Source organism: Nannospalax galili, unplaced genomic scaffold (assembly GCF_000622305.1).
Source record: "Nannospalax galili isolate Female #2095 unplaced genomic scaffold, S.galili_v1.0 scaffold253, whole genome shotgun sequence".
NCBI classification, from domain to species: Eukaryota; Metazoa; Chordata; class Mammalia; order Rodentia; family Spalacidae; genus Nannospalax; species Nannospalax galili.
Window position 1 is genome coordinate 1,966,717 of NW_008335287.1, and position 26,768 is coordinate 1,993,484.

At 39.1% G+C, this 26,768-nt stretch overlaps 1 protein-coding gene across 1 annotated transcript in view; it reads left to right on the forward strand.

Moving 5' to 3' along the window:
* Window positions 1-26,768, forward strand: part of Nemf (nuclear export mediator factor) — a 68,875-nt gene that overhangs the window by 27,210 nt on the left and 14,897 nt on the right. The window contains exons 8-22 of the mRNA XM_008829861.3: window positions 3,821-3,894; window positions 5,342-5,412; window positions 5,494-5,569; window positions 6,439-6,501; window positions 9,173-9,250; window positions 9,338-9,546; window positions 9,750-9,941; window positions 10,886-10,949; window positions 13,132-13,220; window positions 14,654-14,757; window positions 15,275-15,337; window positions 22,566-22,678; window positions 23,844-23,901; window positions 24,700-24,758; window positions 24,837-24,957. Coding sequence (XP_008828083.1) covers window positions 3,821-3,894; window positions 5,342-5,412; window positions 5,494-5,569; window positions 6,439-6,501; window positions 9,173-9,250; window positions 9,338-9,546; window positions 9,750-9,941; window positions 10,886-10,949; window positions 13,132-13,220; window positions 14,654-14,757; window positions 15,275-15,337; window positions 22,566-22,678; window positions 23,844-23,901; window positions 24,700-24,758; window positions 24,837-24,957 — 1,434 coding nt within the window. The remainder of the gene's footprint in view (window positions 1-3,820; window positions 3,895-5,341; window positions 5,413-5,493; window positions 5,570-6,438; window positions 6,502-9,172; window positions 9,251-9,337; window positions 9,547-9,749; window positions 9,942-10,885; window positions 10,950-13,131; window positions 13,221-14,653; window positions 14,758-15,274; window positions 15,338-22,565; window positions 22,679-23,843; window positions 23,902-24,699; window positions 24,759-24,836; window positions 24,958-26,768) is intronic.

Consider the following 26,768-nt stretch of genomic DNA (forward strand, 5'->3'; position numbering starts at 1 on the left):
CTATTTTCCCTACTTCATATCTTGCCAAACAAAGAAAATATATAATACATGAATTAGCATTTCTATCATCTTCCTTTCCACTTAAAATATTTGTCAAGGTCAATATACATACATATGTTTTTCTGTGTGTGTGCGTGTGTGCGTGTGTGTAATCTCAACTGTTAAAAATGCCCTTAATACATTTATTTAATAACAAATTTATTGACATATGAGAACTGAATGAAGAAAATGCCTTAATTCTAGATTTTAGCTTATCTTACTCCCCAGCCCCCCTTTTCTTGAATACTAGGAAATAATTAAAATCTAAATTAGCTTAGTTTTCCCCTAACTAAATTAGTCAAAATACTTTTTAGAGAAAAGCTATAAAAACACATATGAATGAAAGATGAAAATATATTGGGAAACTCTTGGGCAAGGCAGAGGAAGCAGTTTCAAATAGAGCTCTACCAAGGGTCTCAGGTCGTTACTGAGATTATCCCCTTACTTTCAGTTACCTGTTCCCAGCACACTCCCCATACATATCCTATCAACGTGATGTCCTCAAAGCAGAAAGATGCTTTTCCCAATAGTATTTTGAAACATGCTTTTCAAGAGCTCTGGCCACACAAATAACAGTTATTGCTTAACTGTGAGGTGGGTTTTTCTACTTGAACTCAGCTCTGCTGGAGTAAGATTTTTGAAGAGAGACAGTCTGTTCAAAGAAGAGATACTAAGGGGCTGGAGAGATAGCTCAGCTTTTAAGAACACTGATTGTTCTTTCAGAAGACTCTGGTTCAAATCCCAGCACCCACATGGCAGCTAACAACTGTCCATAATTCCAATTCCAGGGGATCCGAAAGCCTCTTCTGTCCTCCATGGGCATTGGACGACACAGGTGCACTTACCTACATGCAGACAATATATGCACACACATAAAATAAAAATAATAAATAAAAATTTTTTTAAAAAATTATTTCTGATATTCTGTTATAAAGTATACAACCATACATTTAATCCCCAGGACCCACATGGTGAAAGCAGAGAACAGAGCCCCACACAGAAATAAATATGTAAATACATAAAGATAAATAATGGGAGGTGGTTTTTTTTTATTATTATTTGATATGAAGCTGGGCATGGTGGGTCATATCTATAATCCTAGAACTAGAGAGAATCTTGGTGAGTTTGAGGACAGCCTGGGCTCCACAGTAAGGCCCAATCTCAAAAAAACAAAAAAAAGTTAAACAGAAATTGATCAGGGTAGCCTACACCTGCAAGATTTCCTAGCTTCCTCCGCTAGTGTGGACATTTATCCCTAGTAATGTACAATTTAGTTTTTTGTTATTGTTGTTTTGCTCTTTTTTTGGAGTTAGGGTCTCCTTGTAGTTTCATCTGGCCTGGAATTCACTGTGTAGACCAAGCTGGCCCCCCCTACCTCTTGCCTCTTGAGTGCTGGGTTTAAAGGTGTGTCACCATACCCGGCTATGCATTATTTCTTAAAGCATAGAGATAATTTTCATTTTATAAATGAAATTTTGTGTATATGTGCTTGTTTAAAAATGCAAATCCATCTGGGCGTGGTGGTGCTCACCTGTAGTACCAGCACTTGGGAGGCAGAGGCAGGTAGATCTCTTCTGAGTTCAAGGCCAGCCTGGTCTACATAGTGAGTTCCAGGACAGCTGGGGCTTCAGGGAGACCCTGCTTCAAAAAGACAGAAAAAAAAAAAAATGCAAATCAAAGCTGGGTGTGATGGTGCATGCCTTTAATCCCAGCACTTGGGAGGCAGGCTGATCTCCATAGCAAATCCAGGCCAGCTGTGGCTATAGGGAGACCCTGTCTCAAAAAAAAAAGATCAAAAAAATAAGTGCAAATCAAATATTTTATTTTTTGAAATATACTGATGCCATGTATCCAGCCCCGTCTCCAATGACGAGATGGTGGTGGTATTTTTCTCAGTTTTTCTAAAATGAGTCTGATAGGTGGAACAAAAGCATGTGAGAATGTTCAGGGCAACTCTGGTTACTTGATCTGTAAACCTTTTCACAGGTAAAATGGTATCATGGGACTATAGTAATTAATGGTAAGTTTTTGCAGAAGCAGTAGACAAAATAAAGAACTGAGAAATAGGACCTAGTATAAATGGAAATTAAATTTATGAATAAAGTACATTTTAGATTTGGAGGAAAGATGGATGATTCCGTCAATAGACTGACTAAAACATTTTTTAAAAATTATTTTATGTGTATGAGTGTATTGTCCTCTTGTATATAAGTGTACCGGTGTCATGCAATGCTCACGGAGGCCAGAAGAGGGCATTGAATTCCCCTGGAACTGGAGTTACAGATGGTTTTTAGCTGGGAATTGAACCTGGGTCCTCTGCAAGAGCAGCCAGTACTCTTAACCGCTGAGCTATCTCTCCAGCCTAAAACATCATCTTATGTTCATACACCAATTACAAAAATGAAATAACTATATCTAAAGTTTTTTTTTCTTTCTTTTTTAAAGATTTCTTTTTGAGACAGGGCCTCCCTGTAGCCTCAGCTGTCCTGGAACTCACTATGTAGACCAGGCTGGCCTTGAACTCACAGAGATCTGCCTGCCTCTGCCTCCCGAGTGCTAGGATTAAAGGCATGCACCACCATGCTTGATTTTCATATTTATTTTTAATTAATGTGTATGTGTGTGTGTGTCTACACTTGAGTGCAGGTGGCCTTGGAGGCCAGAAGCATTGGATCCCCCAGAAGCTGAAGTTACTAGCGTTGTGAGCTGCCTCATGTGGTTGCTAGGAATTGGAACTTGTCTTCTCTGGAAGAGCAGTATGTGCTCTTAACTGCTGAGCCATATATCTGATATTCTTGAGCATTTAAATTCTTTCATAGATACTTTCCCAGTTGCTATAAATTTATTTACTTTTTTTTTTTTTTTTTTTTTTTTTTGTCTTTTTGAGACAGGGTCTCCCTGTAGCACCAGCTGACCTGGAACTCACTATGTAGACCAGACTGGCCTCAATCTTACAGAAATCCACTTGCCTCTGCCTCCTGAATGCTAGGATTAAAGGCGTATGCTACTATGCCTGGTGAATTTAATTTTTTTTAAATTTATTAATGTGTGTATTAATGCATGATCTATGTTGGGGAGGTAGGGCCACATGCCACAGCATGTGTGTAGAGGTCTGAAGCCAACTTTGTGGTGTTAGTTCTCTCTCTCACCTTTATGTGGTTCCAGGGATCGAACTCACGTCTCCAGGCCTATGCAGCAGTTACCTTTACCCACTGAGCCACCTCACTGGCCTTTTTTTTTTTTTTTAAATTACATTTTTTTTTTGTTTTTTTGAGACAGGGTGTCCCTGTAGTCCCAGCTGACCTGAACTCACTATGTAGACCAGGCTGGCCTTGAACTCACAAAGATCCACCTGCCTCTGCTTCCCAAGTGCTGGGACTAAAGGCATGTGCCACCACGCCTGGCTTTTAATTCCATTTTGTGTGTGTGTGTGTATATGTGTTCAGAGGACAATTTTCGGGAGTCAGTTCCCTCTCTGAACATGTAGTCCTGGAGACCTAACAGCAAATACCTTTACCCACTGAGCCATCTCATTCATTCCTGTTTTTGTTTTTGTTTTTTTGAGGTAGGATCTCGCTGTACAGCCCCGACTGGCCTTAAACTCCATGATTGTCCTGCCTCAGCTTCCTTTTGGGATTACAGGCATGTACTGCCACACTACACTCAACTATTTTTCCATTTTATATACATAAATATTTGTATATATTTATTTAATACTGGTTAATCAGTAATTGATTGGCTTTCTTTCTTTCTTTCATTTTTTTAAATTTTATTTCCCCAGATATTGAAAAGATACTGGTTTGTCTGCAGAAGGCAGAAGACTATATGAAAAAAGTATCCAGCTTCAATGGAAAGGTAGCAACACCATGTATACTTGCTGTATATTGTTTTACGTGTATCTGTTTATTTTGTGGAAGTTGGGGGAGGGGCGGTGCCACAGCCTGTGTATTGAGGTTAAGGACAACCTGTAGGAGTTGACTCCTTCCCTCTATTGATCCTGAGGCTCGAACTCCAGGTTGCCAGGCTTGGTGGCCAGTGTTTTTGCTCGCTGAGCCATCTTGCCAGCCTTCATTTATTATTTTGGTTTTATTTGAATTTTCAGAAATAAAATTTCTATTAAAGGATCAATGTATATCTATTGTTCTAACTTAGAAACTTGTTGTCTGTAATATGCTTATTACAAGATGAGGGTTTGTGGTGTTTTGTTTTTCTTGTGCTAAGGATTGAACCCGGTATGCTGAGTATACACTGTACTACTATTCACCTGTACTCCTTGCTCCAGGGTAGTCTTTTGGGGGGAGTGGGTGTTGAGACAGGGTCTCCCTAGCTGGCCTAGAGCTCACTATGTAGACCAGGCTGTCATTCATCTCACAGTGATTGGCCTGCCTCTTCCTCCTGAGTGCTGGGATTAAAGGTGTGCTCTTTTTGCTTTTGTATTGTTGCTTCTAGGTTTTATTCTATTCTTTATTTTTTCTAGAAAATACTGTGTTGGGGCTGGAGATAATCTCCATTGGTAGAGTGCTTGCCTAGTAAGCACTAGGCTCTGGGTTTAATACCCAGTGCTGCATAAGGACCCATGGTGAGTGCATAACTATAATCTCAGTACTTGGGAGGTGGAGGCAAGAGGATCTGAAGTTCAAGGTCATACTTCTCTTCATAGCAGATTTAAGGCCAGTATGAGTTACAAGAGACCCTGTCTCAAAAAAAAAAAAAGTAGTTCAGGAATTTATTTTAAAAAAAATATTTACTTTTATTCTTATTTAGTGAATGTATTTATCCATTTTCCACATGTGTGGGTACCCTCAGAGGCCAGAAGAAGCCTTTTGAAACTGGATTACAGGTGGTTGTGAACTGCCTGATGTGAGTGCCAGGAACTGAACTCTGGTCCTCTAGAAGAGAAATTTAGAGAACTGTGTTTTAATTTGTCAGCACTTGAAAAACAAAATTTAGTAATTTATAACCTCCTCATAGTGAAACATTAAAAAAATACCTTTTACCTTAATATTTGTCTTCAGTACTTAAAGTGTATCTTTTTTTTTTTTTTTTGGTCTTTTTTGAGACAGGATCTCCCTGTAGCCCCAGCTGTCCTGGAACTCACTATGTAGACCAGGCTGGCCTTGAACTCAGATCCGCCTGCCTCTGCCTCCCAGTGCTGGGATTAAAGGCGTGCGCCACCACGCCCGGCTAAGTGTATCTTTTTAATTAGAAAAATTTAGTATCAGTCATAAAAAGTCAATTGTATTGACTTTGTTCATTGTGAATACAAATGAGTCTAATATTAGATTTTTTATTTTTTTGGTAGGGATATATAATTCAGAAAAGAGAAGTAAAACCAAGCCTGGATGCAGACAAACCAGTTGAAAATATACTCACGTAAGTATGTAGGCATGGGCCTACATACTTTATATGTTAAATTAATATTATTGAATATGATGTAATAAACATGTTTTACAGGTATGAGGAATTTCATCCTTTCTTGTTTTCTCAACATTCACAATGTCCACATATAGAATTTGAATCATTTGACAAGGTGGGTTTTCTACTTCTGCTTTTTGACCAGTTAGCATGATATGAATTGTAAGAATTATACCACCGTGCTGCTGGGGATGTAACCTACTGTGAGTGCATGTTCAAAGCCTTGTATTTAATCTCTAGCACCACCAGAGAGACTCAGAAAATGCAGTTGCTGCTGGGTGTGGTGGTTCACAGACCCTGTCTCAAAAAGACAGAAAAAAAAAAAAAATCTATAAAGTTATAGATTACAGCTATTAGAAACAATTGTTGCCATTTAAAAAAAGATTTTATTTTTATTTCATGTGTATGAGTGTTTTGCCTATGTGTATGTAAACATGTGTGCCTGGTGTCCACAAAGGCCAAAAGAGGGTGTCAGATCCAGTGGAATTATAATTAAGGTCCCATTTTAGCATCCATGTGGGTGCTGGGAACAGAACCTAGGTCCTCTTCTGGAGGAGCAGTAAGTGCTCTAAACTGCTGAGCCATTTCTCCAACCCCTGTTGCTATTTTTATTTGAATTTAAAGTATCAAAGATTTGGTTTCATTCTTGATTCTGGTTTTGTTTTGTTTTTGTTTTTGTTTCTTTTGGTCTTTTTGAGTCAGGGTCTCCCAGTAGCTCCCAGCTGGTCTGGCACTCACTATGTAGACAGATTGGCCTCCATCTCACAGAGATGTCTCTGCCTCCCTCCCGAGTGCTGGAGCTAAAGGCTTGCCCGGCCACGCCTGGCTGATATGTTTACCTATGTAATAGATCCATTAGAAATCTGATCAGGTTCATTAAGGGGCATTATGTTTAATAGACTAAATTCTGTGTATGCAGGTTGAAGTAGAGATGATACTTTTTTTCTTTACAGCCAGTTGTTTTTTTTTTTTTTTTTTAATAAGGCTGGGGAAGAATTTTTTTCGAAGATAGAAGGAAAAAAAATTGATTTAAAAGCTTTGCAACAGGTATAGTATTATTTAAAACATTTCTATTAGACCAACTAGTGATAGAATAAGGTTTGGTGGGTGGGTGGATTATGCTTTCATTTAAGAAGTCACCTTTAAGAAGAAATTTGGGAAGTTGTGTGGATTAAAGTTCAGAGGAATCCATTGTGAGAAAGTATGCCCTTATTTATTCCATTAATTTCCTTTTCAGCTATTTTCTAAAAGAATTAATTTAGTGGGCATATTAGACCTGTTGTATGATTCAGTTAAAGCAACCCAAAACTTCTCAAACTTTGGTATTATGAGAGTTGTGTTCTGAGGAAGAATTTATATGGGCCAGAGAAGGAAGTGTATTTTCTTTACAAATAAGTTTATTTTTCATAAACTTTGTGCTGTTTCCTTAAGCTGGTTTAAAACCAGGTCTTTATCTTTTCCCTGTGTATCATGACTCTACAAGGAGGATTTTACATGCATTATTTTTGCAGCACATCTGACCATATTCTTAGAGCATGTGCTGCAGATCAGTTTCATAAACTGATCAGAGTCATTCTTAATTTGGAAGAGACTTGATTTTTCAGAAATATTAGCAGAGTATGAAAATTTCAAGTTATGTGGATCTTTGTGCATGTTTCTCTGGGTCTTAAAATAGTGAATAGTGGCAGTTTCCTATCAACTGAATGAAGTATATCATGTGATTACCACATGATGGCAACACTTTGGCTCGTATTTTCATGTGCATCTGAATACTAGTGGTGCTCAAAAAGTTTCAGATTTTCCGAATAGGAGTGCTCTACTAGTAATGTCTATACAAATTACCCCCACATCCCCCAAAAAGAAAACCCACAATCTGAAATACTTCTGCACATCAAGCACTTAGGATAAGGGATACTCAGACTACATCAGTAACTTTTTTTTTGGTAGCCATTGTGAGTTCTTTAAATAGTCACCATTCTTATAATTTCAATCTTTTAGTTATTTCATCTCTTAAATATTCATTAATTGATGGTGCTATAACTATGATTTAAAAATATGTCCTCAGGGCTGGGTATATGCCTTTAATGGTATATGCCTTTAATCCCAGTACTCGGGAGGCAGAGGCAGATGGAATTGTCCCCAAATCAGTAAATTTAAAATGTAACAAAAATTTTAAATGTAAGCTGGGCATGGTAGCACCCGCCTTTAATTCTAGTACTTGAGAGAAAGAGACAAGCAGATCTCTGTGAGATCTAGCCTGGTCTCCATAGTGAGTTCCAGGCCAGCTGGGGCTATGAGGAGACCATATCTCAAAAACAAAGGCCCCAAAATTTAAAATGTCAAAAGTCATGTGTGGTTGCACATACTTGTAAACCAGCACATACCTGCAATCCAGCACATGAGAGATAGAGGCAGGAAGAACAGGAATTGGGTCATTTTCAGCTAGTGAGTTTGAGTCCAGCCTGGGCTACATGGGACCCCATCTTAAAAAGAAAAAACCCAGCTAAACAAAACACTCTGAAATATAAATTATGTCTGATAAAATGCTATACAGGAAGTCAAATAACAATACTGAATCTTATATTGTTATTCAGGAGGAAAAGTGTTCTGAAAAGTACTGGAATATAATGCTGAGAAAACTAAAATTATTAATAAAATAATCTGTGCTTTTTGTGGGGAGGGAGCGTAGAGACAGGGTCTCCCTTTAGCCTTAGCTGGCATGGAATTCTCTGTGTAGATCCACCTGCCTCTGCCTCCTGAGTGCTTGTAACTAAAGGCTTATGCTACCACACCTGGCCTAATTTGGACTTTTTAAGAATTTTTTTAGGTGGGGTGCTGAAGAGATGATTTAGTGCATACTATTCTTACAGAGGACCTCAGTTCCTAGCGCCCCCACTGGGCAGCTCAAAACCATCTGTAACTCTAGCTCCAGGGGATTCAGTGCCACTTTCTGACCCTAGCTCCAGGGGATTCAGTGCCACTTTCTGACCCTCGTGGACACCTGCACTCACGTGTACATTCCCACACATTCCCACACACAGATATACATATAGACACGTAAAGTTTTTAAAAGTTTTTAAAGATTTTTATTTGGGACCAGGGATGTAACTGAGTGATAAGAGTACTTTGTATGCATGAGGCCCTGGTTTTGATTCCTGGTGCCACATAAGAAAGAATAAAACACTTATATGCCAAGGGAATTAGAGTCGTACCTTATATATAATTTGACCTATAACTAAAACATACCTTCTATACAGGGAATGGGAGGTAGGTAGGTGAGAGATGATTTTAGAGCATGATGTTTCTAGAGGGTTGGGCTTGAGAGAGTGAACTACAGGGGAACTTACTTAGCTGGCTAGATGACATTGACAGGGTAGAACAAAATCAGGGCAGTTCATTTTAAGAGTTAAGAGAAAGTATTAACTCTTTAAAAAAAATTTTTTTGGGCCGGGCATGGTGGCACATGCCTTTAATCCCAGCACTTGGGAGGCAGAGGCAGGCGGATCTTTGTGAGTTCGAGGCCAGCCTGGTCTACATGGTGAGTTCCAGGACAGTGAGGGCTACAAGGAGACCCTGTCTCAAAAAAAGACAAAAAAAAAAAAAAAAAAAAAATTTTGCTTTTCCCTAAGCTGGAGAGATGGCTTAGCAGTTAAGAGAAGGGAAGTGCTATGAGTTGGAAGAAATGTAATTTTTGAAAAATCTGTTTTGTCATTGAAAGGAAAAGCAAGCACTGAAGAAATTAGATAATGTCCGAAAGGATCATGAACACAGGTTAGAAGCTCTTCAGCAGGCTCAGGTATTATATTTAGCTTTTTCAGATTCTTTTTCAAATGTGGTAATCTGAGCTGGCACTATAGTAAATGTTTTTGGTTTGTTTCCTAAGGAAATAGACAAACTGAAAGGAGAGCTCATAGAAATGAACCTGCAGATAGTTGACAGAGCCATTCAGGTAGTTCGAAGTGCTTTAGCTAACCAGATAGACTGGACAGAAATTGGAGTCATTGTGAAAGAAGCTCAAGCTCAAGGAGACCCTGTTGCAAATGCAATCAAAGAATTAAAACTGCACACAAATCATGTTACAATGCTCCTAAGGTAAGCTTGACTCTTAGTTAAGCAGTTAGTGCTTGTTCTTATTTTGTTAATCCTTCACTGTATTCATTTTAAATTTCTTCTGTGTTTGGGAATTCTCAGAAATAGAAAAATTATTTACATAGGAAATCATTTACTGAGGAAAAAATTTAAATTAAAAGTGATATCATTGACATTAGTGAAATACTATTGAATATTTTTAATAGAAATCCATACTTGTTATCAGAGGAGGAAGATGATGATGTTGATGGTGATGTCAATGTTGAGAAAAATGAAACTGAGCTACCAAAAGGAAAAAAGAAAAAGCAAAAGAACAGACAGTTGCAGAAGCCTCAGAAAAACAAGCCATTGCTTGTTGATGTGGATCTCAGTCTGTCTGCCTATGCCAATGCCAAAAAGTAAGTCACTTAACCATAAATTCTTGGGAAGTTATCTGCAGTAAGTCAGTCATAGAATGTTAAGAAAAATTATTATTTTATCTGTTGTGTGAGATACTTTTCTTAGGGAGATGCAACACACATGCAGCCCCCTCTCACACACACACACATACAGGCATGCACATACTTCTCCCAGAAAGGGAGCCCACAACAGATTGAAGTAACAATTGAACTAAAGTCTAACTTGGTGAACTACAGTTTTTATTGAGGTTACTAACAGGACTGTGGATGAGGGATTACTTACAGGAGCAGGGATCACACAAAAGTAGCTGCATCGCTGAAAAGCCCACTTGAGCACTGGGATACTTAGGAATGTTGCAGCCCTGGAGTTCTCTGCATGACTTGGAGGCAGCTCAACAGGTCCAGATTTCTTGCCAGCTCAACTGAGCAGTCTCTTCCTCCAGCAGTTGTTTACTGTTTCTAGAGCTGAAGTAGGGTCTGAATGAATCCTGCAACTTTCAGATTTTCCCAGAGTATTAAGATTGTTTACTTCCTGAGTGTGATTAGCCTCCCCCTTTCCCTCTTAGAGGAGTGCTTTAATTTGGAGGACATTGCTTTTCAATACCTGTATATACTTCTTTTGATGAAAAGTTATTGGTTTAGTTTTGTTATTTTCTTTCTTTCTTCTTTTTTTTTTTTTTTTTTTGGTCTTAGATACAGGGTCTCCCTGTAGCCCCAGCTGTCCTGGAACTCACTATGTAGGGCAGACTGGCCTTGAACTCACAGAGCTCTGCCTGCCTCTGCCTCCCAAATGCTGGAATTAAAGGCGTGTGCCCCAATGCCCAGCTAGTTTTGTTATTTTCAGTGCTCTACAACTTTGTTCTGCTTGAGCTGGGACTATAAAATTAAATCTAAAAACTAAGCAAAGATTTTACTTACTATTTAAGAGAGATTAATTTTTCTAGGTATTACGATCACAAGAGATATGCTGCTAAAAAAACACAGAAGACTGTTGAAGCTGCTGAGAAGGTAACTTAATAGAATGATATTCATTGTTTGGGGACAGCATTAATTATTTTTATCATTTTTATTATACCTTTTTACTTATTTGGGGCGGGGTCTTTTTGAGATGGGGTTTCCCTGTAACCACAGCTGAACTGGAACTCGCTTTGTAGACCGGGCTGGTCTCAAACTCTCAGAGATCAGCCTGCCTCTGCCTCCAGAGTGCTGTGATTAAAGGCCTGCACCACCATGCCTGTCTACTTATTCTGTACTTACTCTGTTTAAATGAGGTTTTGAAATCAGAAATAGCTTTCAAATTTAATTTGGCTTTAAACATGTGTATTTCCAGAATTTGTTTTTGTCCCTAAACCTGCACCTCCCTCCTGTCTACTTATTCTGTACTTATTCTGTTTAAATGAGGTTTTGAAATCAGAAATAGTTTTCAAATTTAATTTGGCTTTAAACATGTATATTTCCAGAATTTGTTTTTGTCCCTAAACCTTCACCTCCCTCCTTTTTGGTTATCTCAGCAAATAGCACTTTCCTCTTGTTTCCTCAGATGTTTGAGATATCCAGAACCCTTTTCTCATTAACCATACTCAAATCTGTCAGGAAATTCTTTTGAGAACTAGCATTCTTTTGTTTTGTTCAGACCAGCTAGCTGGGGCTACAGGGAGACCAAGTCTCAAACAAAAAAAAAATTTTTTTTTACATGTATTTTTTTCTGTGTATGAATGCTTTGTCTCTATGCATGTAAATATACTCCTATTGTGCAGTGCCTGTGGAGGCCAGAAGAGACCCCCTAGACTGCAATTATGAATGGTTGTTAGTCACGATGTGGGTACTGGGAACTGAACCCAGGTCCTTTGCAAGAGTAACCAGTGCTCTTAATCTCTGAGTCATCTCTCAAGTCCCTAATTTGTAGGGTTTTTTTTTTTTTCAATATTTATTATTTTTATTTTATGTGTATGCGTGTATTGCCTGCATATAGGTAAGTGCACCTGTGTCGTGTAATGCCTGCAGAGGTCAGAAGGGGCTGTTTTTTGGATGCCCTGGGACTGGAGTTACGGACAGTTGTTAGCTGCCATGTGGGTGCTGGAATTCAAACCCTGGTCTTCTGAAAGAACAGCCAATGTTCTTAACTGCTGAGCCATCTCTCCAGCCCTTAATTTGTAGGTCTTAAACAAATGAGACAGGGGTTCCCTGTAGCCCCAGCTAGCCTGGAATTCACTATGTAGACCAGGCTGGGCTTGAACTCACAGAGATCCACCTGCCTCTCCCTCAATGCAGGGATTAAAGGCATATGCCACCATTCTGGGCTAAGGCAAATATCTTTTATTCATTACTATACATATATTTGTATGTGTAGAGCAAGTCATTTTGTGATATCATAAAACCTTCCTTTTTTTCCATTTAAAAATATTTTATGTGTATGGATGTTTTGCCTGCATGTCTATACCATGTGCATGCAGTGCATGTGGAGGCCAGAAGAAGGCATCAGAATCCTCTAGAATTCGAGTTACTGATGGTTGTTAGCTACCATGTGGGTGCTAGGAACCAAACTTAAGTTCTCTGGAAGAACAGCCAGTGCTCTTAACCACTGAGCCATTTCTCCAGCCCCTCCATTATAAAGTGTGTGTGTGTGTGTGTGTGTGTGTGTGTGTGTGTGTGTGCACCATGACACACATAAAGAGGTCAGAGAACATCTTGTAGGAGTTGCTTCTTTCCTTCCATCTTGCAGGTTCCAGAGGTTAAACTCAGGTTAAGATCAGGCTTTGTGGCAGGCATCTTTATCCACTAAACCATCTCACATGCCCCTGGAAACTATTCATTAAGCTAGGTGTGGTAACATGTGCTTGTAATCCAGGAAGCTGAGGCAGGAGGATCTCTGTGAGTTCTAGGCCAGCTAGACTGACTACATAGTGAGTTCAAGGCCAGTCTGGGCTATAAAGTGAAACCCTGTATCAGAACAGTTTTTTCTTTTCTTTTTTTTTTTTCTGTCTTTTTTGAGGCAGGGTCTCCCTGTAGCCCCAGCTGGCCTGGAACTCACTAAGGAGACCAGGCTGGCCTTGAACTCACAGAGATTCGCCTGCCTCTGCCTCTCAAGTGCTGGGATTAACCGTGTGCACCACCACGCCCAGCCAGAACAATTTTCTTGTCTCATTGTTTACTTCAGTGTTATTTATTTTTAAATTCTTTTTATAAATAGGCATTTAAGTCAGCAGAAAAGAAAACAAAGCAAACCTTAAAAGAAGTACAAACAGTTACCTCTATTCAAAAAGCAAGAAAAGTATATTGGTAAGTGCTTTTTTTTATACCTAGTTTTTGTTTTTATTGAAATTATATATGCATATTATTTAGAAAGTCATCTAGTTACACATAGCTTGTTATAAAACAAGTAGTCTTGCAGTTCTTCCCCCTTATCCAGTTGTGTGCTCTTCCAAGGAAACTACTTTTAGTTCTTTTACTCTTTTGATAGTCTCCTTTTTCTTTGTAATATGCTTCACGATTTTGTTTGCAGTCTGCTATTGACTTCTCACTACAGAGGATGAGGATTTCACTTTCTTGCCACTCATGCTCTGTTACATATACAGTTGAAGCAATTTCGTGTTTTTTTTTATTTTAATGTGTATGGGTGTTTTGCCTGCATGTATATAAGTGCACCTATGTTGTGCAAAGGACACAGATGCCAAAAGAGGCATTGGATCCCCTGGAACTGGAGTTACAGACAGTTGTTAGCTGACATATGGGTGTTGGGAGTAGAACCTGGTTCTCTGCAAGGAGTAGTCAGTGCTTTTAATCACTGAGCCATCTCTCTAGTTCCAATTCTAACATTTTTATGAATATTTAAATTGTAATCACAGGTGAGCCAAGTAGTAGTCTATTTTCCTTCCTTGTTCACCTTTTGTTTGTTTTAAAAAACTTTTAGGGCTGGAGGGATGCCTCAGTGGTTCAGAGCATGTGCTGCCTTTGTAGAGGACACAAGTTTGGTTCCTACCACTACATCAAGCAGCTCACAACCACCTGTAACTCCAGCTCCAAGAGATCTGATATCTCTGGCCTTTCTAGGCACCTCCATTCAACATGCACAAAACCCCCACACAGACACACAGATAGACAGACAGACAGACATGATTTGAAATTAAAAAGAAAATAAATGAAATAACTTGGTTTGTGGGGGTTTGTTGTTGTTTTTAAGACAGGATAATACAGTGTAGGCTGGCCTTTAAACTCAGTATGTAGCTGAAGCTAGGCTTGAACAACTCGATTCTCCTTCCTCATCTTTGGAGTACTAGGAATATAGGCTTGTGCCACCATACCTAGTGAGGTAACCTTTTAAAAAAAAACAGAATTTAGGGCTGGGTGTGGTGGTGCACACCTTTAATCCCAGCACTCAGGTAGCAGAGGCAGGTGGATCTCTGTGAGTTAAAGGCCAGCCTGGTCTATATAGTGAGTTCCAGGACAGCTGGGGCTACAGGGAGACCCTGTCTCAAAAAGATTAAAAAAAAAAAAAAAAAAAAAAACCATAGAATTTAGTGTCTTCTAAAACTGTTGTAAAAATATATTTAGGTTTTTACTAAAATTAGCTTGATCCTTTGAAAGTAATTAATTGTACCATCAGGTTATCTTAACCTATACAGGCATTATAGGTTCCTGTTTTGTTTGTTAAGATATATGAATTCAGGCAACTATAAAGAAAATGTTAACATTGTTTTCTTTCAATTTGATAGGTTTGAAAAATTTCTGTGGTTCATTAGCTCTGAGAATTATCTAATTATAGGTGGACGAGATCAGCAGCAGAATGAGATGATTGTGAAAAGATACTTGACACCAGGTACAATTAGGATTCTGTAAAATTTCTCTTGCCTGATTCAGCAGTTACCTTACTAGTAGATACTGATTTTCACCTTCTACTCTTGTTTAACAGAAGTAATTAGTAGAAAGATTTGATGTTTTATTTTTCAAACTTCGTTGAAGAAGTGCTTTGCCATTTCTCATTTTAAGTAGATGTTGCTAAAATAACATTGCTGAGCTAATCTCTATTACTGGACTTTTATTCTTCTCCACTATTTATAAAGTAGTTTTCAGTTCTCCAAGTCATGGTGTGTCAAATTTTTAAAGGCTTTTTAGTTTTTCAGTGCTAACATTTGTGACCGTATTTCCCATTTTAAAAATAGGGCTTAAAGCTGGGTATATAGTGTGTGCCTGTGGTTGAGCTTCTTGAAAGGCTAAGGCAAGAGGACCACTCAGTCCCACAAGTTCCAGAACAGCATGAGTAGTATAGTGAGACAGGGTTTGAACAAAAGAAAGGAAATAGAACTTTAAAGTGTCATCGCTCATTTGTCTTTAAGGAGACATTTATGTGCATGCTGATCTTCATGGAGCTACCAGCTGTGTGATTAAAAACCCAACAGGTAATGCATTTCTTTTATTTGGATTTTTACATTTTTTAAAAAAATCTTTATTTTTTAGTTAAGTACGTGTGTGTCTGTATGTGGGAAGGTGCACCCATGAGTACAGATGCCTGGGCAGACTAGAATAGGGTATCAGATCCCCTGAAACTGGAGTTACAGGTGGTTGTAGGCCATCTGACATAAGTGCTGGGAACTGCCCTGGGGTCCTCTGCAAAAGCAGTATGTGCTCTAATTGATGAGTCATCTCTTCAGCCCCCTTAAAATATTCTTAATGTAACTAATAAAGCCAGAATTAATATGCAGTCCCCGTCACTGCAAACAAACAGAAAAAAAGCAGATGAAAAAAATTAGAATTCAGGCAGGTATAAAAAACTCTAATTTCGGTTTCTTTCAGTTTGATAGGCTTGAGAAAGTTCTGTGGTTCATTAGCTCAGAGAACTATCTAATTATTGGTGGATGTGTTACAAGATGATGTAATGATACAAGAGCATTCCAAGAAGTAGATATACCAATCATAAACTTGGTATTCAGCAGTTGTACCCTGTAATACATGAAGTAAAACCAGGCATTATTGAGGAGAAGAATAGACAAGTCTACAGTAATATTTGGAGATATCAACACTGAACTTTTAGCCATGAATAGAGTAACTAGACAGTAGATCAATAAGGAAATAGAATACCTGAACAACTTGATAAGTAAACTTACCAACATCTCTACATTCCACCAAACAAGTACACACAGAACATAGTGTGTCTAAGGTAGATCATTTGATATTTTATTTTTTAAAAAGTCTCAAATTTAAGACAGTTGAAATCATACAAAGTAGCTTTTTCTGAGCATAATAGGATGAAATTAGAAGCTAATTGTAGGTCCTGGGAGATGGCACAATGGGTTAAGTACCTTGCTGTGGGAACCTGGTAACCTAAGTTCAATCCCCAGAACCCACATAAAGGTGGGTGGAGAGAACTAACTCCACAAAGTTGTGTTTTGACTGCCACACATAAATAACCAATGTGTCAAGGAAGAAATCTTAAAAAGAGTATGAGAAAATACTCTAAAGGCTGAGAATATGGCTCACTAGTAAAGTATTTTCCCAGTATCAGTGAGGCCCTGGGTTTAATTCCCATCACCACCCAAAAAGAGCCAGACACATGCTGGCCCATAATGCCAGCACTCAGGAGGTCTAGGCAGGAGGATCTGGAGCTCTAAGCCAGTCTGGGCTACATAGTGAAACTGTCTCAAACAATAAATACCACACACACACAAACCACAACTTTGAGATGAGTAAAATAAATACCTAACCCTAACACTAGGAAGGCTAAGGCAGGAGGATTCAGAGTTCAAGCCCTACCTATGCTACCTAGAACTTATCTCAAAACAAAGAAACTTGAAATGCTGCTAAAACATTGCTGAGAGAGGAATGTATAGATATAATGGCTATATTTTAAAAACCCAAAAAGAAGCCAATGAGGCACCTCTTGCCATTTTATACAACTGTTGGGAAGTCACAGGATCCATATTTGTGTGTGTACTTTACAGCCCAGCCATAAATAGGGTTGGGGGCACTCTTCTGTAAATAAACCCCCATCCTATGCTCTGTTAGTAAGCCCAATAAACTCGTTAGGATTTAAAAAAAAAGAACAGAGCCAATGGAAACCTTCATATTCCACCAAAGTTGACCCGATGACCCCATGTTGGCAAATCTTTTGATCTTTGATTTCTTATTTGTATTTTTACCCCCTTAAACTTCATTAAACTTCATTTTACATACATGTATGTATGTATATATAAAACCTGCTTCAAGTTATTTCTGGAAAAATGTGTTAAAAATTGCCTTTCTTTGGAATAATAACAACAACAAAAAAAAAAACGACAACAACAAAAAACCCAAAACCAGGAGAAGGGCAGAAATAATAAAGAATACCTTTAATCACAGCACTCACAAGGCATGTAAGTTCAAGGCCAGCCTGGTCTATGTAGTTAGTTTCAAGGCCAGCTGGGGCTACAGAGGGAGACCCTGTCCCAGAAAAAAACAAAAGAAGGAAAAAAGCAATAGAGAAAAAAAGTTCTTTAGAAAAATCAATACAGTTGAATCTTTTTTTTTTTTTTTCGGTCTGAGACATGGTCTCCCTGTAGCCCCAGCTTTCCTGGAACTTACTATGAACTCACTATGAAGACCAGGCTGGCCTTGAACTCACAGAGATCCTGAGTGCTGGGATTAAAGGCGTGCACCAGGCATGGCTGAGTCTAAGAGAATACTAAAGAACAGTATTATGATAACAGATTATATAACCTAAGTGAAATGAACAAATTTGTTGAAATAAACTACCAAAACTGACTCAAGAAGAAATGGGGGCTGATGAGATGGTTTAGGGGGTAAAGGGTGCTTGCCACCAAGCCCAAGGACCTGAGTTCTTGAGTTTTACCGCTGGTGGGAGAGAGCCAACTCCTGAAAATTCTCCTCTGATTTCCATATGTGCAGTGGCAAGTGTGAGCCAACATAAATGCATACATACCTACAAAATACATAATTTTTTTACTGGGCATGGTGGCACATGCCATTAATCCCAGAACTTGGGAGGCAGAGGCAGGTGGATTTCTGTGAGTTCAAGGCTAGCCTGGTCTCAATAGCAAGTTCCAGGCCAGCTGGGGCTACAGGGAGACCCCGTCTCAAAAAGACCAAAAATTAATTAATTAATTAAATTTTTTTTTTTTTTGTCTTTTTGTCTTTTTGAGACAGGGTCTCTCTGTAGCTCCAGCTGGCCTGGAACTTGCTATGTAGACCAGACTGGCCTTGAACTCACAGAGATCCGCCTGCCTCTGCCTCCCAAGTGCTGGCTGGGATTAAAGGTGTGCGCCACCATGCCCGGCCTAAATTAATAATTTTTTAAAATTGTTTTTATTTTTTATGTTTATGAGTGTGTTGCCTGCATGTATGTGAGTGCACCTGTGTCATGCAATGTTGCAGAGGTCAGAAGAGGGCTTCGGATTCCCCTGGAGCTGGAGTTAAGGATGGTTCGTAGCTGCCATGTGGATGCTGGGAATCGAACTCAGGTCCTCTGCAAGAGCAGTCAGTGCTCTTAACCGCTGATCCATCTCTCCAGCCCCAAATTAATAATTTTTTAGAAAGCAAAAAATTGAAAGAAACCCATAGTGAGTAAAGAGTTAATAAAAAACTTCACAAAGGGCTGGGAGTGGTGGCCCATGTCTTTAATCCCAACACTCGGGAGGCAGAGGCAGTCTGATCTCTGTGAGTTCAAGGCCAGCCTGGTCTACATAGGGAGTTCTAGGCTAGCTAGGGCTACTGGGAGATCCTGTCTCAAAACAGACTGTTCCAAAAACCAAAAAAAAAAAAAAAAAAGAAAGAAAGAAAGTTAGGGGCTGGAGAGATGGCTTAGCGGTTAAGAGCACTGACTGCTCTTGCAGAGGATCCAGGTTCGACGATTCCCAGCACCCACATGGCAGTTATGAACTGTCCTTAACTCTAATCCCAGGGGAATCCGATACCCTCTTCTGACCTCCATGGCATTGCACAGTATGGGTGCACTCACATACATGCAGGCAATACACTCATACACATAAAATAAAATTAATAAAATGTATTTTAAAAAAGAAAGCTGGGCGTAGTGGCACACACCTTTAATCCCAGCACTCCAGAGACAGAGGCAAGTGAATCTCTGAGTTCTAGCCAGCCAGGGCTACATAGTAAGACTCTGTCTCACAAAACAAACAAAAAAGTTAAAAATAAGAAAGTTAAATACCAGTGCTTCAGAAATTCTTCCAAAAACAGGAAAGATAGGAATACTTATTTTTTCTTTTTTTTTTGTCTTTTTGAAGCAGGGTCTCCCTGTAGCCCCAGCTGTCCTGGAACTGACTATGTAGACCAGGCTGGCCTTGAACTCACAGAGATCCTCCTGCCTCTGCCTCCCAAGTGCTGGGACTACCGGCGTGCGCCACCATGCCCAGGTAGGAATACTTCTTAATTCATTCTACCAAACCAGTATTATCCTAATAATAAAATCAGACAAATACATCACTAGAAAAAGTACAGGCTTATATCACTTAGAATATAGATACAGACAGGCTGGAGAGATGGCTCAGCCAGCAGTTAAGAGCACTGGTTTTTCTTGCTGAGGACCCAGGTTTGAATCTTGGCACCCACGTGTCGGCTCACAATCATTCTTAACTCTAGTTCCAGGAGATCCAATGCTCTCTTCTGTCCTCTGTGGGCATTGCACAATACGGGTGCACTTATATACATGCAGTCAGTACACTCATACACATAAAATAAAAAAATAAATTAAAAAACAGATATCCTTGGCAAAATATGAGCAGCTTGTATCTGTTAATATATTAAAAGGATTTTACACCATGTGATTTATTCCGAGAATTTGATTGACGGAGAAACCATTTGGTAAGCTGCATATGGTAGTACATACATATTATCGCAACACTCTGGAGAGTGAGGCAGGAGGCTCTCCAATTTGAGGCCAACAATGGGCTACATATTGAGATTTTTGTCTCAAAACTTACAAATCATTTGGCAAAATCTAGCACCTATTCATGATAAAAACACTAAGCAAACTAGGAATCCAATGGAACTGCCTCAGCTTGCTAAAAAACATTATGAAAAACCCATAGCTAACAATCTTCATATGAGACTGGATACTTTACTTCTAAAATCAAACACACACACACACAGAAAATAAAATCAAGAAGAGGAAAGCTCGGCATGGTGGCACATGCCTTTAATCCCAGCACTCAGGAGTCAGAGGCAGGCAAATCTCTATGAGTTCCAGGCCAGCTGGGCTACAGCGAGACCCTGCCTCAAAAAGACTTCCCCCCCTCCCTGGCCCTCAGAAAAGAATGTGCTTTCCTCTTGTATTCAAAGTTTTTTTTTACCTTATTTATTTTTATTTTATGTATATGAGTGTTTTGCCTGCATGCACCCATGTCATGCGATGCCCACTAAGGCCAGAAGAGGATGTTAGATCCCTTGGAACTGGAGTTAAGGATGATATTAGCCACCATGTGGGTGCTGGGAACTGAACCCAGGTCCTCTGCAAGAGCAGCCAGTGCTCTTAACTGCTCAACCATCTTTCTAGTCCCTGTATTGAACATTTTGGTAGAAGTTCTATGTAGATCCATTGACAATAAAAAGAAATTTAAAATATCCAAATTGGCTAGGAAGAAGTAAAATGATCTTTTACACAGACTATGCTTTTATATGTTTAGTAATCCTAAGAAAATTACCAGAACTTTTATAATAAGTAAAGCAGCATTGTTTACACAGTCCAAAATAAGTATACAAAAATAAGTGTAGGGGCTGGAGAGATGGCTCAGTGGTTAAGAACACTGGCTGCTCTTGAAGAGGACCCAGGTTTAATTCCCAGCACCCATTCACAACTCCAGTTCCAGGAGATCCAACACCCTCTTCTGGCCTCTGAGGACATTGTATGCATGTGGTGTGTTTACAGGCTGCAAAACACTCATGCACATTAAAAAAGAAGTGTAGTCAGACATAATGGCACATACCTATGATCCCAGAAATTCAGAGGTAGTAGCAAGAGTATCACATGTTCCAGGTCATTCTCGATTATACAGCAAGTTCCAGGCTAGTCTGGGCTACATGAGACCCTGTATTTAAACAAAACCAGTAAAAATAAAAGAAAGATCAGTTGTATTTCTATGTACTAGCAATGAATAAACTAATAGAATTAAAAAGAATATAATAAGGGAATGGGGTGGGGATGCTTAGTAGAATGCTTACTTAGCAAGCATGTAGCCCTGGGGTCAATTCTTAGACCCACATAGACCAGGCATAATGTTGCATGGTTGTAATCCCAGCATTCAGGAAGTAGAGCCAGGAGGACCAGAAATTCAAGGTCATCCTCAGTTACTTAGCAAGTTTGAGGCCAGCCAGGGCAAAGGCTGTGGATCAGTAGTAGAGTGCTTTCCTAACATACCTGAAACCCCGGTTGGAATCCCTAATATCCTAATATCATAAAATTAATAATAAGTTTGCTAAGATATATAAGATGAAAAACTATAAAATATTAAAGGAAGTAAAGTCAGATGTGGGGCTGGAGAGATGGCTCAATGGTTAAGAACACTGGCTGTTCTTGCAGAAGACCTGGGTTTGAATCCCGTAACCCACATGGCAGCTAACAGCTGTCCGTAACTCCAGTTCCAGGGAGTCCAACAGCCTCTTCTGTCCTCTGCAGGATTGCATGACATGGGTTCACTTACCTACATGCAGGCAATACAAACATAGACATACAATAAAAGTAATAAATAAAATATTTTAAAGAAAGAAAGAAAGAAAGCCAGGTGTGACAGCTCACATCTTTAATCCCAGAAGCATAGGAAGGAAGCTTGCCTTAAGTTCCAGGCCAAAGGCTATATGTGATTCCATTTACCTGAAGTTTTCAAGATAGAGATAGAAAGTAACTTGGTGGTTGGGTATGGAAGGAAATGTGAGGAGTAACTATTAACAGATGAAGGGTTGCTGGGCGTGGGGCGTGGGGATAAAAATGTTTAGAATCATATGATAGTAATGGTCACACTGCTTCCTCATTGTACTAAAAACAGGCTGTATGCTTTTGGGTAGCCTGGTGAACGTGATGCCCGATGTTGAATCCCAGTACTCCTGGAGAAAGAAAAGAAAAAATAAAAATAACTACATTGAATTATATGTGTTCTCACTAGGGTTTTTTTGTCTTTATTTTCTTGTGTGTTTTGTTGTTGTAACTCCGATACCTCTATCTCTGTGGACACTTGCACTTGAGGGCATGTGCCCCCACACAGACACACAAATACATAACTAAAAGTAAAGTGAATCTTTAAAAAAATAGAGAGGATATTTCATCTGTGAAATATGTAATGGAAATACATTTTAAGAGTAGCTTCGGCCAATGAGCTCACTCAGCACTTGCTGCCAAGCCCGAACACCTGAGTTTAATCCCTAGGACCCACATAATGAAGGGAGAGAACTGACTTTCACAACTTGTCTTCTTACATTCAGTCACATGTTCAAATAAATATTTTTTTAAAAGTTAAAAAGGATAACTTTTGGTTCCTACATTGCAAAGATAGATAACTTATAGTGTTAAAAAATGTGATATTAGTATTTAAGATATAAGAGGATTGAAACTGTTATATGTAACTTGGCACCTTGCTCTGCAGAAAGCCTATACTTTGGTATTGAAACATAGCTTTGTTGTTATAGGAGAACCCATCCCTCCAAGGACATTGACTGAGGCTGGCACAATGGCACTTTGCTACAGTGCTGCTTGGGATGCACGAGTTATCACTAGTGCTTGGTGGGTGTACCATCATCAGGTAATAAGGGCTGTGGTCTGTTTTCTTAATTTATTAAGAGCTATACTTCATCCTATTTTTTTTTTTTTTTTTTTTTTTTTGGTCTTTTTGAAGCAGGTCTCCCTGTAGCCCCATCTGTCCTGGAACTCACTATGTAGACCAGGCTGGTCTTGAACTCACAGAGATCTGCCTGCCTCTGCCTCCCAAGTGCTGGGACTACAGGCATGCGCCACCATGCCCAGCTCCTTCATCCTAATTTTTAAGGCCAACAAAGTACCTACATTGACAGCTGACCTGGAATTCACTATGTAGACCAGACTGACCTTGAATTCACAGAGATCCACCAGCCTCTGCCCCCCGAGTGCTGGGACTAAAGGCATGTGCCACCATGCCAGGCCTTATTTTATCTTTTCAATAAGTTTTTGTGATGAGCTTATTAAATGTACTGTTTTCTCATTAGGTCTTATGCTGAAAGATCTACTACTAGTATAGTCTGTGGTATTTTAGATCTTCTGTTATTTCTTCCTTTGTTCTTGTGAAAGGCATATCTGTCATTGGAGGAATGTATCTATGCCTTCAGTGTTGAGAATTTTTGCTAAGTTATATTATTTTCAAGACATATTGTTACTTACTTGAATATGATTGCTTACTCTTCTTGAGTGGCAAAAACTGGTTTTTGGTTGGTGGTTTTTTTCCAAGAATCTTTTTTAAATTTTATTTTATTTTATGCATATGTATTTCCTGCATACACATAAGTGCACCTGTGTTGTACAGTGCCCAAGGAAGACAGAAGAGGGCATTGAAACCTCTGGAACTGGAGTTATGTATGGTTGTTTGCTACCACGTGGGTACTGGGATTCAAACCTGGGTCTTCTGCAAGAATAGCCAGTGCTCTTAACCATTGAGCCATCTTTCCAGCCCCTTTTTTAGAATATCTTAAGCTGAAGATACAGCTACATTGGTGGAGTACCTGCCTAGCATGCACAAAATCCTGGGTTCAGTCCCCAGTACCACATAAACCAAGGATTGTAAAGCATAATTGTAATCCTTTCATTCAGGAGGTGGAAGAATTAGAAATTCAAGGTCATCCTCTGATACATAGCAAATTCAAGGCCAGACTGTGATACATGATACACTGTCTCAAAATTCTTTAGATAAGAATATAATGTATTATTGTGTTCCTTAGGTGTCTAAAACAGCACCAACAGGAGAGTATTTGACAACAGGAAGCTTCATGATAAGAGGTAATGGCTTAACATGAAAAATATCCCTAGCTTGGATTATGAAGGTATGTTTTAAGAACCATTTACAAATATTTTGAGTAGAAATATATTTCTCTAATTTTACATATGAATTTTGTTACAAAATAAAGGAAGTTTTGCCTTGACATGACAAATTTAGCATTTGTCATGTCATCTTCATACTAAAATATTTTATTTTCTGTGTGTGAGTATATTGCCTGCATGTATGTAAGTGCATCTGTGTCATGAAATGCCTGAAGAGGTCAGAAGAGGGCATCAGATCCTCTGGAACTGGAGTTACACATGGTTGTTAGCTCATGTGGGTGCCGGGAACCAAACCTGGGTCCTCTGCAACTGCAACCAGTGATCTAAACCACTGAGCCATCTCTCCAGCCCCAGTCATCTTCATACTTATTGATGAGAATTATTTTCTTTTGGGGCAACACAGCTGGCCTAGTGAGCCTGCAATTCACTATGTAGACCAGACTGATCTCAGTCTTGCAGATATCTGCCTGCCTCTGCTTCCTGAGTGCTGAGATTAACGATGTGCACCACTATGCCCAGCTCTGATTTTTTTTTATATTTGTAAAAATACATTGTGGTTCTGACTAACCCCAAAGATGAGAACATACATGTATGCATGCTTTTTCTTACTAGTCCTATACATAATGCCAGATTTTGTAAGTGTTCATGCCATAGTATAAGGTAAAGATGGATATAATCATTGGTATCAGATATATTCAGATCAAAACAAGAGGAGAAAACTTTTTTTACAATATTAATTTGTATTATCTTTCGTAGGAAAAAAGAATTTCCTTCCTCCTTCATATCTAATGATGGGGTTTAGCTTCCTCTTTAAGGTACTCTTCACTTTCTTGGGGTTTATTTTCATAAATCTTGCCTAAAGTTTCACCAATACAAAAGAACTGTTTCTGTAGGTAGATGAGTCTTGTATTTGGAGACATCGAGGTGAACGAAAAGTCAGAATACAGGATGAAGACTCGGAAACACTGGCAAGTTGCACAAGTGAACTCATATCAGAAGAAATGGAACAGCTAGGTAGTTCATATATTTTAATAACTTAGCTTATAATTTCTGTGTGTTTGTGTGTGTGTGTGTTGTGTTTGTGTATGTGTATGTTAGGACACATGTGCACATGCACATGGAGGCCACGGGACAAACCCACATTGCTCCTCAGGTGCCATCTACTTTTCTCTTGACACTGGGTATCACACAGGCATGGGGCTTGCTGATTAGGCTACACTGACTGGCTAGCAAGCCTCAGGGTTCTGCCTGTTCTCCTCATCATCACTGGATTACAAGTGCTTGCCACCACACCTGGGTTTTTTCACATGGGTTCTTTCCCTTGAGCTAGGATGTCACAATGGACTCCTGGCTTCCCTGGAACTTGTTATGTGGCTCAGGCTGGTCTTGAACTTGCATCATTTCTCCTGCACCTGCCTTCTGTGTGCTAGGATTATAGGAGTGTACCATCACATTCAGCTATGGCTTGTGACTTTCATTGTCTAGTTTTACTTCTTTATTTTAAAAAATTGTTATTTTTAAATTTTGTGTGTGTGAATGTATTGTCTGCATGTATGTAAGTGCATCCATGCCATGCAGTGCCCTCAGGTTGGAAGACGGCATCACATTCCCCTGGAATGAGTTATAGGTGGTTGTTAGCCACCATGTGGGTGCTGAGAATTGAACCTGGATCCTCCACAAGAGCAGCCAGTGCTCTTAACTGCTGAGGCATCTCTCCAGCCTCTAGTTTTACTTCTAAATCATTAGATGATCATGTCTCTTTGAGGATAATCAGCATTTCAGAAAGAATTCAAAATACTAGCTATCGGTTTTACTGAATTTTGTTTCTGGAAATGCTAAATAGGCTTATTCTTTAAAAAAATATTTTGGGGATTTAAAAATATTCTAATGAATTCAAAATTTTAATTGGATCCATAACTAAAATACTTTGTTGAGTAGAATTTGAGCATTTAAGCCAGGATGGTAGTGCACACCTTTAGTCTCAGAAGATAATTAAAAAAAATTTTTTTGACATCTGAGGACACTAACTTTACATGATAGGCCTTAACACAAATGACAGAATGTATGAACTCCAGTAGGGGGGATATGGGAGGGTGCAAAAGGGGAAGAAGGAAGGCGGTATTAAAGATGATTTTCTGTATGAAATACACAAAAATTCAATTAAAAATTTTTTTGAATATTTAATGGATGGTTTATAAATGTATCTAACAGATAGTCTTGTGTACATACTAATTAGCATTTGCATCTGGGATTAGGAGTTAAAAATGGTAGGAAGATGGATTTATAAGAAGTACAATTTCTCATATGAGAATTTTAATTCAAGCCCAAACTGACCTTGAACTTTTAACAGTATTCATGCCTCAGTTTTTCAAATACTGATATTATAGATATAAGCCACTATAACCAGCTTTGGTTGAATTTTTTTTTAATGATACGTTTGCTTCAAGTAGAAAGAAACTATAATTGCTGGAATAAATTTACCTACCTCTGTATCTAAGGGACTTGGAGGAAGGCTCCCTGTGAACTACTTGTGCAATTATTCTCTCCTAGGGTCACTCCTTTTGGTTTTGGTTTTGTGGGCTTTTTGTTGGCAGGGTGGGGGATGGTTTGGTTTGGTTTTGGGGGGTTTCTTTTTGGTCTTTTTGAGACAAGGTCTCTCTGTAGCCCCAGCTGTCCTTCAACTCACTATGTAGACCAGGCTGGCCTTGAACTCACAGAGATCCACCTGGCTCTGCCTCCCAAGTGCTGGGATTAAAGGCGTGTGCCACCACTCCCGGCATGGTTTGGTTTTTTGAGGTAGGGTTTTTCTGTAGCCCCAGCTGGCT